Raw genomic sequence first — 13,299 nt, 5'->3', positions numbered from 1 at the left:
GTGGAAAATGAAGTGGGAGTATGATGTGGAAGGCTGAGGAATTAGAAAGTCAAGTTATTTCTCTTCTGCTGTTCAGGATAGATAATGTGATAAATCCACTCATCTCCAGAGTCCTGAGTACAGAGAGCATTTGGGAGTGTGCTTATGATAGGCTGAAGGTCTGAAGTGGTTTATGCAAGAGTACCTGGACCACTGATGTAACAGAATCAATGGGGGTGTAGAAGAGATGTGCTTCACTGCATGCCCATAGGACCATGGTCTCAGCCCTTTGTGTTTCACAAGGCCTTTATTTTGAATCATCCCTCAGTTCCACATCATCCACAGTGACAGAGGTAAATCACAATGGGGAAGTAAATCGAGTGGAAGCCATGAGGTGTAGCAGAGGAGGACAACAGTGCTATTTCTGAAAGATAGGAGTGAAGACAACAAGACTTCTGTTACAGGAGAGACAAAAGGGATATTCAAAGAATGAGGACAGAGGTGCAAAGTGTAGATTTTTTAAAACAGGGACAAAAGTTTTCCTATATTGAAAAGAATAAAAAGAAAAGGAATCGATGAAGTGATGGGCTATGCTCCAAAGAGTGAGCAAGAATATCTGGCACCGGGAGCTAAGACCTTAGTGGGAGCTGTTAAACGGCAGTACAGCTGGAATGTGATTCTAGACCTCTCTTATGCTATTTTACATAGCACAGCTATAAACCAGTCTTTAAAAAATATACTTTATAAATGTTTGTGCTTTTATTGCCCTTTTTTTTTTTCAGAAACAACAGTAATAGAACTTTTTGCTGTAAAAAGAAAGATGTTGGCTTGATATTTCACTGTAGGGAGAGTGTTGAGTACAATCAGGAGGGACCAGCTCCCTGGAGTTAGCACAGGCATCATATTTTGAGCCTAGAACATCTGTACATTAATAATTAGTAAGGTTAGATGGAAATTTCTTATTGAAGTCAACTCCATTTGCTTGCAGGCGTGACCGACCTGATTTTAACTTGTATTTCATACCTGCACAGAGATAACTACAGTGGCAGGAAGTGTTAAAGAAATCTTTCTTAGTTTACTTGGGGGTAATAAACAGAAGTAGACAAGAAGTGTCACCCTATTGCAGGAGGGCTGTGATGGAATCAGAACCTTTTGGTTCACAGTATTGTTTTGCACAAAACACAACATTTCCACTCTTCGTACCAGGGACCTCAATTGTTCTGTGAAATCTTGCTTTGCTTGAATGACTACAGTAATGGTCAACTGGGAGATCAGAAGAACTATCAGTGCTTGGGCCTCTAGCTGTGTATGCCAGTTACTGTATATTTTCTCCTTCAGATTAGATAATGCTAAAGTTCTTGCATATTTTAGTTTGCTCACCACTGTAGTTTGCTAACCATGCAATCAGATTTGTGAGGCTTTCTATTCATGGAAGAGTAGTCATGCATCAGTATAATATCAAAGCAAATGGAATAAAAGAGTTCTTTTGTTTTGCTGAATATCAGATTGAATATTCAAATAACATATAAGTATTTTAAATAATAATAAACACTTGGCAGCATAATTGTGTGTAAAGCCCAACATAATTGGAGTACTGAGCCTGTTTGGTCTCAAGGATGTGTTTGCTACAGCTGCCTAATTTTGCAAAGCAATTCTGAGAAAACATTAAGAACAATTTAGTTTGAACCTATGAAAACAGGGGGATGTGGTTTGCATGCAGCCCCTTCCTTGTAATAGTTAATCTACTGCTGTGCAGTAGAGTGGAGTGGAATTTTCTATCTTCCTTTTCTTCTTCAAGCTAACAATTGATAGTCTGTCTCAGATATATGTACATCCCATTTAGTCAGACAGTCCTTATCTGTGCAATGTTGAACATGTTACAGTGAAATAACTAATTAACAGCCTATTCTGTAGAGAATTCTGTGCCACTTTTTAAGCAGGCCACAGAGTACTTATCCTGAGATGCAGATATCCTATTTTGGTAAGTGACTTCCAAAGGCACACAGGACAGGTCTTTCAGAGGTATTTAGGCTTTCAACACACAGAGGATGACATTGTGAAAAGGACGTCAGTGAGAATTACTGTGGCTGTCATTGAAGGCAGTGGAATGCAGGTACCTCACCTGCTGAGGTTCTTCAGCATTTGCATCTTAATTGCCTTTGAAAACCTGCTCCCACCATCCTACCCAAGTTGCTTTTGGAAATGAAAAACAGACACCTGTGAAAATGTTGCCTCTACTGTACTGTGAATGAGTCTGTTTCTGAGAGAGTCATAGGCAAAAGTATTTGTTGTTTCAAATTCTCTGGTTATTCCATTTCTAGATCATTTAACATAATCTTTACCATTTACCAAGTACACATGCAAGAACAAGATTTTTAGTCTATATTTATTTATAATATAAAACTGAGACACAGTTTTACATGTTCAGTGATTTTACTGCTGCATCATGCATAGATATGAGTCTGTAGTTCAGCAGCAGTTAACAAAGATCTAGAGGACATGAAATTCATGAAGAATGCATGACCTTTTGCTGATACCATTCTATCATGGTGATCCAGCAGTCTACTCTTCCATTATGCTAATTTTTGGACAAATTTTGAGGGCATATGCATGTCTGTCAAAAGGTTCTTTATATGCAGAACCTAGTTTTGCCCAAGGTAAGGTAAGGTTGAAATTCTCCTGAAGTTGCCTCTGAAGTCATATATGTCACCTGAGTCCAGTTTCCCTGTGAAGCCTGTCATACTGGCATTTCCAATTGTCAGTTATCAGAGCAGTAAATTAGAAAAATTCTGCCTATGCCTAAGCAATGTTACCTTTTTTTTCTTATTTTTTTAAGTATCTTAAGAAAAGTCTGGATCTGAAGCCCAGACCTTGCTGATTTGTGGATCCAACTCCGAGAATGCCTTTCTGCTTCCTTCCCCAACTGAGCACATGGAAACTTGGAGAGATTAAAGTGGAGCTAAATGTTTGAATCACATCCCTGTCTCTGCTTAGTGGATCCTTATGCTGAAATGTTTGCACATTTCTGTATAATCCAGCCTAATGTTTCATGTGAGCTGCCCTCCTGAGCTAAATTGGGAACAGCATGTGCCATAACTGCCCAGAGATCTGACACACCTGGGGTATCTTCCCCCATCTGAGCTTATTGTCTCCAACCTCTGTATTTAGAATGTACAAAATAAAACACAGCAGCCAAAAGATATTCGGTTGAGAGAAGGAATATCTGATGCTAAATGTCTTGATTTTTGGTGCAATGAAAAAGACTTCCAATAGCCAAATGGTGTTACAAGGCTGGATAATAAAAGCAAGGCATCGTTTCCCCTTTAGTCTCTTTCTTGAGTAGCAGGTGAAGCCAAAGGGATTTCCTGACTGGGAGGCAGTGGGAAGTCTCTAACCTGCAGGGTACATGAGCCTGTTTTGTGTCACCACCCTGCAGAGTACACCAGGTTATTTTTGAGACACGGAGCACTGTGCTGCAAGGAGGGGAGTTAGGTCACTGATACAGAGCACTGAGCCAGTCCAGCCTCATTCTGCTGCCTCATTTGGGTGAAATGTTCTGGAAGGTAACTTGTTACCCCCAAGCTTTGTGCTGGGTCAGGTGTTGCCTATTGATGCCATGTGAATTCTCCAGTAACTTTGTAAATTGTCATCCTGTGGCATCGCTACAGGAGAAATCAGTATGAAACAAAGCAGATCAGATCATGCATTCAGTGCTCTGGTCAATGCAGGTGAGCTATATTTGTATGTTCAAGCTCAATTCAGACCAAATCTGTGTTACCAAGTAGTTAGCCAGTATACAGGCTGGTTTAGAATTAATATGAGCCTTTGTAATTAACAAGCACATCATTGTTATGAAGAAAAATGTACTGAAAAAATATAGGAAATAGTGATATATAAAAGCTCCATATTGCCAGCTATTAGCAAAAACAAGGCAGAAATAGCCAGCTGAGTGACAAAAATGAAACACATATGCAGACTGTGAATATGGAACCATAAATTATCATTTATATTACCATAAAATCTCATTTAAATTTCAGAATACTTTTAAGCTCAGTAGTCACCCTTTGATTGCTTTTTTTTTTTTTTTGCCTTTTTTTTTTTTTGTGTTCAGAATAAATAAGAGGAAATTAACTTAAGGGTTGAGATATGAAACACATTCCAGCTGCAAGGGCAATTAAAATACTGGCTACTAAAGGGTGAGATGTTGATGAGGAGAGACTTTGCAAGGCTGATAGCATCTGTTAATGAAAATTCTCAGAGGCATAAGATCTGTTTGCTCAGGTATTTTGGAAACTGAAAGTGTAGATAAAGGTTAGGAAGTGGAATAAATATTTTTCTAACATGATTGACTGAAGGTCAGGTAGAATAATTTTGCTATGTCTGAGGATAATTCAACTAGCATTTTTTTTCCAAGACATTTTTCTGAGGTGAATCCAAAGGTTTTTTTGTGATGAATATGTATTTCAATTCATAGTCTGGTTGCCATAATCTTCTGTGATTGTTCCTTCAAAGGAACAATATTTATCACTTTTTAGACTCAGCAGTTCCAAACACGTCAGGAAGATTATGGCTGAGATACTTTTTATCCATGGTGACTAGATCTGGTTTTTTCAGGAACCTATTCACAGGGGTAATGGAAAAAACAAACAAAAAAACCCCATCTCTGGTGGGTCTGAAGGAAATGGTTGGTAATATCTGTGTATCTTGGTTTCTTCTGTTTTTACCCAAAGTAACTTCTGATCTGATGATATTCAAATGCTTTTCAGCTGAAGGCTGGTCTGTTGCAGGGAGCAAGACTTCTTGCTTGCTCCATGCAAGAGGCAGTAAGTGAGGCTGCAAAACTGTGGTTGTGAGCTAGAAGAGCTCAAAGGTGAAGAACACAAGGGAAAAGCTGGGAAAGCTGCATCTTGGCAAGGCTGTGATATTGTACTAAAGTTATGGTGTTAGCTTCCTGATACCAGCAGGATGCAGGATACTCAGCAAATGGTTTATTCTGGATTTGCTGATGGCACTTGGAGCATGTCCTTGCTGGAGAATTCAGGGCACTCAGGGAAATTGGTGTCAGTGATAAACACCATAGGAATTTAACTCCATAGATTTGTATCTCACTGCATATGTAACAGCACTGTTCTCACTGCCTAGTTTTAGGGCTTGGGCTGGACAGACAAAGCCCTGGACTCTGTAGAGCTTCCCTGGTGAAGTATCTGTTCTTAGCCATTTCAATTAATTTTTTTGTTATTCAGCTATTCTAAAGCTTGGAAGTTAATTACTTTTAATGCTAATGTAGTTTTACAGTTTTGCACTTGGCATGTAAAAAGTTTTCACTTTGGGAGAGCTCTCCACTACTCCTGTCTCCCAGATCTCAGCACTGTCTGGTGACAGAGTGCCCTCACAACTCTGGTAGCATCAGTGTCAGTTTCATCAGCATCAGTACAGAGAATACCCTACTGCCCATATCACTGGATAACACAGTGCTCTTCACCTTCTGTCACTTCTCAAAATTCATTATTCCTTTTTCTGATTTTCAGTGCTAATTCTGCCTTCTCTACACAATTGTTTACCTGTTATATTTTCCCAAAGTGGAATCTACTCTGGTTTTGATGTGATTCCATCTCGTCTGTTCTGTTACCAGTCTGTATCCAGAAGCTGTTCACTCAATTATTATTCCTTTGAAAATTATTTAAATAAAGATTTGCATAGCAAAGCTAAAACTAGAACACAGCTCTTTTGATAAACTTTGGATCATATCCTTGCACTGAGGTATCCCTATCTGTCCTACACCAGCAGATTTGCCCACAACGTTGTGAAAGTCATATGAATAAGTCCCCCTGTGGAAGTGACAGCATTGCTTACGGCATCTTTTTGTCTTGTCCTTGGTTATTGAACTCTTTGATCCCTTACTACATTGCTCTCATTTTACACTGGCACAGCTTCATTCAAAAACAATGTAGTTGCACTGACCTAAAACTTGAGTAAAATGAGAGGGAAGTTAGATGCAAGGTTGTTATGAAAGAATAGGTCAAGGTGAAATGGATTCAGAGAGAGCCATTTAGGGGGAAAAACAGGTATTTTACTTGCATTCAGCAGCTCTGAATTTCTGCAGTTTTAGCTGTATCCCATCCCTAACAAATATGAACCAGATGGTTCCTGTAAATTCTCCTCTAAAGTCAGGCAAGTTCACATTCACTCAACCAAGCTGTCATAACTATTTGTGTATATTTCTCTGTTTATGGATGACGGGTTGCAGTACTGTAGTGTATGTACAGAGTGAGCTAGAGGTTTACAGAACAGAAAAAGCAGAAATTAAAAAAAAATCATTACAATGTGTTTGCTACTTGGTCTAGAAGGTTGTCTGCTACCAGAGTAGTGGAGAGTAACACTTTACATGTTGGTTACCAGCTAGAAGTGATCAGGTCAAAACCAGATGGATTGTACTTAGTCTATTTTATTTAATAATTTGAACATGTGTGAGACTGAAGGAGCATTCCAGGGTAATCATCAATTGCTGAATGGTGACTGGTGACTCGTTTAGTAGCTTGTTCCTTGCTTCTTCTCCCACTTATGAAGTTGTTAAGCAGACCTGGGTTTTACAAAGCATACTTGCCCCACCAACATGTTGGGATTTTGGATGATGGGGAATTTTGGGGTTGGCTAGTTGTTTTTGAACTCATGGCTAACATGGTGATCTGTTAGCTTTCAGATTAATGTTAGGTTCAGTGCCAAACACACAGAATATCCAAGCATATCTCAATTTACCAACCTCTGGTACACTTGAAGTGTAAGCTGGTGTCATAGCAATTGTATTTGTCATGGGGGATCACTTGCCTGGATGGCCTCCTTTTTGGTGAGTTCATTGTGCCCTTGACAAACACAGCTCAACACTTAAATCCCTGAAGTTCACTCATGGGCCAGGAGCATACATCTCTGTATCATGTCCCAGAGACTCAGTTCAAAGCACAAGTATTCAGATCAGAGCCGATGTTCATTCACGTGGCACCAGCATGCTGCATGTCAGGACAAAACACCCCTCATAGATTGCTGGTATTCAGCAAGGCAAAGGGAAGGGCAAGGGCTTTTCCATTTCTGTAGGAGGTTAAAGGTCCAGGTCTTAGCAAGAACGTTCAGGAAAAGAGCTTTACATAAGTGGTAACTTTTTTCGAGTAAGTATTTCGGTGCCAACCACCAGGGCTCATGTGATGCTACAGCTGTTCCAGTGTGATCATTTAGTCATGTCACATTAACGATTGCTGTTATTTAAACAAGAGTAAGTTCAGTGATGTAGCACATGGAATTTCATCTGGCTGAGCAAACTGCTGACATGAATTTTGCCTATGTGAATGTGGGAGAAGTTTTGTGAGCTTTCAGAGATGCGAAAGAGTGAAACATCCTCTTCACTTGTGTTAGTTGGGTCAGTGGAGAGAGGCTTTTATCAAAGGAATAACCAGAAAGACTGAGGCACAGACTTTACTTCCCTGGCAGAAGTAGCAAGATACTGGCTGAGTTTGTTTCTTAGTCCAGCTTCAGGGAGGACTGGCCAGAACGTAATTCCATCTGCGTTGCTTAACGTACAGAGATAGCGTTGCAACAAATAAGATTTTCACTGCTTTACGAGAAATTTATTTAGAGTGTTTTCCTTCTTTGCAAGCTTCAGTCTGCAAAACTCAAAATACTTGCTTCAGGTCACTGAGAGGCAAGCTGGGCATTTGTTTGGTTTTAGTTTAATTACTATGTTTACCTTCAGCCCAATCATTTTGAAGGCTGTTTAGATGAGGTCTTGCTATTTGAATTCATCAATATTTTTTAAATAAGCCAGAAAATGTTCTATTTGAATGTTAAGGCCAGGATCGGATCATCTAAGCTTTTAGTGGTGCTGATCAGATTGACCTGTGAGATTACACTCAAAGATGACAGGAGCAACCTGTGTGTTACATGACCTGGCAAGTATGGCCACAGCCATCACATGACCAGACTATTCTTAATTCTGTAATGCCAGCTTGTTATTAACATAGTGCAGAGAAGGGATGTGGGGCCTTCAGATCAACTGACCTCAGAAACGGTGCTTCCAGAAAAATGCCTGCCTTTCATCCTACTATTTTTCATGTCCAAGGTATGACTGAAAAAAAGAGGTTGAAAGATCAGATTGGGGACTAAATAATTTTTTCTTGTGGTCTGTATTGGTGTTAATAACTACAGAATGAGCAGCCACTGAATTTTGGTGATTATATTTTGTCCCAGTTTCAAGATAATCTCAAGTTTTTCTTGCCTTAACTGATATTTTTTGGCTGCCTTGACAGAAGTAGTATGAACTGGCAACAGTATTGATGAAATCCCTTCCTGCACATCTTCTCCACAGACCTGTGGTGAATTATCAGTTCTTTAGTGTTTTGTAGTAAATGTGATGCACACCAGACAAAGACTTTGGACCAGAGATAGTTGCCATGGCAAGCTGTTGCTTTCTCCTTTAGGGGGAACAAGATGAGAGGTACCTGTAAGAGTTCTGCATCTCCAGGGGGCTGAGGGGTGAGCCTTTATGTGTGTCCTGAGGGCAGGGTGTGGGCAAGCACCATGTGCAGACGTGGTCACTGACAGTGCACACAACAGGGAAATCATTTCCCCATCTATTACCCAGGCAGTGCTCCCAAAATGACACAGATTGCATTGTTATGCTAGAAAGAAAAGTTCACATTGCAAGATAAAATGGTCCTTTTAGTTAAACAATCACACTGCTTATGTAACAGCTCTTTTAATGGTAAAGTACAGCTGGAGCCTGGAACATGTTGTTTACAGAAATAGCAGGTAAGGGTAATGATGTAAAATGCAGTAAATGGCGCTGGAGGCATTAGACATGGGGAGTTCGGAGACTGGAACAGAGAGGATGCAGGTGCCACCTTCCTGTGAGAGCAGGAGGTTTGAACCAAGCTTTAGTAAACCAGGAGGATGGGCTCTGTAAAGGTCATCAGAGCACTGACTGGTCTAACAAGCTGCTGCAGGAAGGGGAAGTGGTTCTTCTCAAAGCAAGGAATGGGAGAGGGCCCAAGAGAGAGGAGCTGGCACAGCACAGACGGGGCCCATAGGGAGGATTTCAAGGACTGGCAAGGGTAGAGGGGACTATGATGGTGAAGATTTGATGTGACAAGGAGAAAGAGGAGGCAGAGAAGACAGAAATTACAAAGCTCTGGAACTTTTTGGTCTTAGTTGACTGTAATTGTATTTTCATGCATAAAAGAAAGGCTGCTGAGTAATCTTGCTCTTTCTTGAAATGGTAACCACTGACTAATACACATGCATACAAAAATACACATATACTCACACCCACACAAACATGCAATTGCACAAAATTAGGAAAATTGCCCAACTTTCTTCGGAGATAGTCAAGGTTTGACAAAGCAAATTCTGACTCAGTGTTAGCTGAAGCTGGGATGCAATGGCATCTTCACTTCAGCATATTCATTTTCCTTCTTTCCTTGAGATAGTTTACAAGCTTTGTATGTGTCATTAGCAAAAAACAGAGCTACAGATATGTTTGAAGTGTCAGTTTTTCATAATATTTTGAACTAATTTGTTCAATCTGGAGAAAAAAACCCTGGACTTAAGGACTGTTGTTGTTTACAGCAAGCTCAGGGTTCATGCTTAGATGTTATATGAATGATGAAACAAAGTTGCAAATATTTATTACTGACTGAAATCGTGTCTTTTCAAAAGCACATCTTTGTACACAAAGCATTTGTAAATCTCCATTAGCAGTATTTATGTTTCCACATAAAAATTCCTCATTTGCAGCCAGCTAAGTATCTAAGGCTTAGATCTTCCTGCTACATGTAATGCAATCACAATGCTGTCACAGACATCACAACCATTTTTGTAAAATATGATGTTAAGGAAGACTGAGTTCAGTGTGCTATACATATGTAAATGCCTCTCTTTCAGTAGTCTCAGAGGAAAGAAGATGCCAGAAAGAATTCTCAACCAGCGTACATATTAATTGTCACCACCTTTCATGGGATAGTGAAGTGTATTCATACAAAGAAAAGCATTAAGAATCAAGGAGGCTGCACAGGGAAAGTGAGGGCATTTGAGTGAGACCTAAGGAAGTCACACGGTAAATTATGATAATCTAATTGTAATCCAGAAAATCATTCTGCCCTTGTTTGTGTCTGTAATGAGGTAATGGTGCAGCTCCTCTGGTTTGCACAGCCACTACAAATTTACAGCAGGCTGTGGAAGATCAGGCTGCTGCACAAGTTATTTGTTATTGTGGTACCTCTGCAAGGAGGTCTGAGTTCAGAATAGCTATTGGTGTAATTCGCAGCCGTGAACATGTTGTTCCTCTGTAGCTCAAACTCCTTTCAGTTTCAGAGAACTGGTAATCACAGAGCACGATTAAGTGGTTGTTGATCCTGTATGTTTATGTGATTGTATGTAAGCTTTTCAAATCTGGCTGTGGATAAGAAATCCACAGTATGACTAAAAAATTGGACTGAGAGTTTTGCAAATATATTGTCTGGACAGAAACAGCACTCATACAGATATGCTTCAGTACAATAGAACTCTGCTGAAAACCACTAGGTGTGCTTGAAGTAGATGACCTCTGTCTCTGATTGGCATCTGCTCAGAATTGAAACAGTTAGAACTATGCACAAAATTAAATTTTCTGAATGAAAACAGCTTCCCAGCTACATACTAAAATAAAGGGATGCAAATCAATATCTGGTGATTTCTACATAAGCATAACTTAACAGAGATTCTGTCTTTAGTTCCACCACTTTTCACTTAGGGACTTGACTTGGGTTCTGCCTTTTGCCGAGGCACGGCTGTTCACAAGGAATTGAGCTGCTGCTTGCCTCTGTAACTTCCCACTGTGTAGTCCTTGGTCGTTCTGTGCTGCTTCTCTCCTGCATAGAGGATGCTAACTGAGTTGGTATTACCTTAATGAACACATTGGAAGTGTGGTTAATGCTGCTAGACTCCATATTTAAAAACATTTTTTGAAATCAGAGTGTCAGTAAAGTACTCTCCTGTGGTTGTGGCTCCAGTGACCGGTACAATGACTTAATTGACATTCTTGTGCAGTGCTTGGATCCCTGCCAGTTAATGACCCATTGCTGCAGTCTGCACAGGCAAATCACCCCTTTTGTCCTGCTCCTCAGGCTGATGGGCCTCTGCCCAAATAATGGCTGCAGGCTCCTATTCTCAGCTGGCACAGACCCCAGCATGACCATAAACATCCCTGAAAGGATCATAATATGGTATGTTGGACAGATTCTGATAGGCCTTGCAGTGATATACCACCAAGACGTTCTGCTGAAGTTGGTGACTTTGCCAGTGGCATAGCTGAAAGGAGAAACTGGTCCCTACACTGTTGTTTTCTCAAGCAGTGAAGCATTTGCAGGCTCTCAGCTAGTCTGTGTCCCTTTAGATGATGCAAGTTTTTGTGAACCCTTTGTCAAACATTCAAAACAGCTTTTATTTTTGTTCTGCTTTTAAATGGTTGTATTGTCTCTTCCCCCACAGGATTTTCCATTCTTCAGGCAATTATGGAAGCAGCAGTACAGAACAACTGGCAAGTGACAGCCAGATCTGTAGGAAGCATAAAAGATGTTCAAGAGTTCAGAAGAATTATAGAGGAGATGGACAGACGGCAAGAGAAAAGATACTTAATTGACTGTGAAGTAGACAGAATCAACACCATTTTGGAACAGGTATCTGCTTTTCAGAAATTGTGATCTTTCTGTGACAGACATCATCAATATTTCCAGAATTGCTTATTGCTAGAGATTATTAAGTGTCCTTTGAGATGTGAGTCCCAACAACAGGCCAGTTACCTAGTAAAATTAAAATGTCACACTGATGCTCATAGTTGGTGGCAGCACTTACATGTAACCTACCAGGAAACATCGCTGTGATATTTTTTCCCAAATGTTAATAATGAATAATTTTTAAGTAGATAAGGAACCTAGAACCTCAGCTGCCAGAGTAATATCACTGGAATCAAGACCACTTGTAAGGATTGCAAGAGAGGTGCAGTTTTTTAAGTGGAACATGAAACAAGAAATAAAAAGCCAGTGAAGTATCACAGAATCATGGTAAAGAATTCCCAGAAGGAAATCCTGCTAATGAAAAATTCAGCTGGTAGTCCAGACGATTCAATAGTACATTTTGGTACATGAAGTCCTCCCCTCTGCACAGCCAGGACTGTTGACAGGCTTAAATTATGGGTGATGGAGTCTAAGCACCTTTGTGGGGCAAGATGCATTTGGAGTGACTGTTTTGCTCTTGCATGGCTTTCCCAGTGATTGCTTTGCCCCAGAGGATGGCCATACTCTCTGGCCATCCCAGGGTATTGCCCACTCTGCCTGTGTCAGGGGCTGTGCTCTGCAATGTGCTTGAAGAGGTGTAGTAGCAAATACAAACTGTCAGAAGCAGACACAGGACAGTTCCCTGCTGCCTGGGCTCACAGTAAAACTGGTGCTGGTGTGGCACCAAATCTATGCTGCTTGGTTAGTCACAGGCATGTGGGAATTCACTTGCATTAAGACTGAAAAACCCTCTGATTACATTAAGACTGAAAAACCCTCTGAACCCACTGTGTCAATTTAACTGTGGGTTCATAGTATGGAATGGATCAATAGCATTTAAATTTCATGAAGCATTAGCATATCTCTTGGAAATGTTGTATTGTAAACTACCAACAAACTGACCTCACTGCCATGAACCCTGGGAAACATGAAAAATATATTCACTGTGTTCCTTCTCAAAATATTCAGTTCCTGTCAGGCCTTGAGGTGTATCACAGAGGGTCAGTCTGTGGGGACAGCCAGGTGCCACAGCTGCTACTTAGAGATCAAGGAAAGAGGTGCTCAAGAAAACAGGGCACAAGCTGTCCTGGCCCCTAGCTCTGACAACTGGTGTGGTTGTGATGCCAATACACAGCATTGCATTTTATGCTGTATTTTTAGGCAATATGGTGAGTGCTGTCTTTAAGGAAATTCGTACTGAAAAGTGTAAGAAACTTCTCATTTGTTTTTCTTTCTGTTGCTCATGTTCTTGGAAAAGATGCAAAACACCATACCTACCCACAGCCCACACTTTTGAAAATGCTGCAGGAGAGCACTCCTGAGCCAAGCTTAAAGAGCTCCGTGGGCCCCCTCTCAGCTGAGAAGCAAGCCTTTTGTTAGATCTGACTTCATTTACATTTTTCTGATTTTTTCTTCTATTGTCCGAGTAAGAGAAAAATAAGTCAAACCACTTCAGTGCCTACAAGGAAAGCTGTATGCCAAGCGAACCACGCAGCAAAAAAAAACTGGCGACTCTTTTTTCTGC

At 40.5% G+C, this 13,299-nt stretch overlaps 1 protein-coding gene across 2 annotated transcripts in view; it reads left to right on the top strand.

Annotated features, from left to right (window-relative positions):
* Positions 1-13,299, top strand: part of GRIA3 (glutamate ionotropic receptor AMPA type subunit 3) — a gene marked incomplete at both ends in the record, with an annotated part of 139,793 nt that overhangs the window by 51,505 nt on the left and 74,989 nt on the right. For both annotated transcript variants that reach the window (XM_084212879.1, XM_084212880.1), the window contains one exon: positions 11,491-11,678. In XM_084212879.1, the coding sequence (XP_084069005.1) occupies positions 11,491-11,678 (188 nt within the window). The remainder of the gene's footprint in view (positions 1-11,490; positions 11,679-13,299) is intronic.

This window comes from Fringilla coelebs (genome assembly GCF_963513975.1).
Source record: "Fringilla coelebs genome assembly, chromosome: 11".
NCBI classification, from domain to species: domain Eukaryota; kingdom Metazoa; phylum Chordata; class Aves; order Passeriformes; family Fringillidae; genus Fringilla; species Fringilla coelebs.
This window is presented reverse-complemented; position numbering and strand designations above follow the sequence as displayed.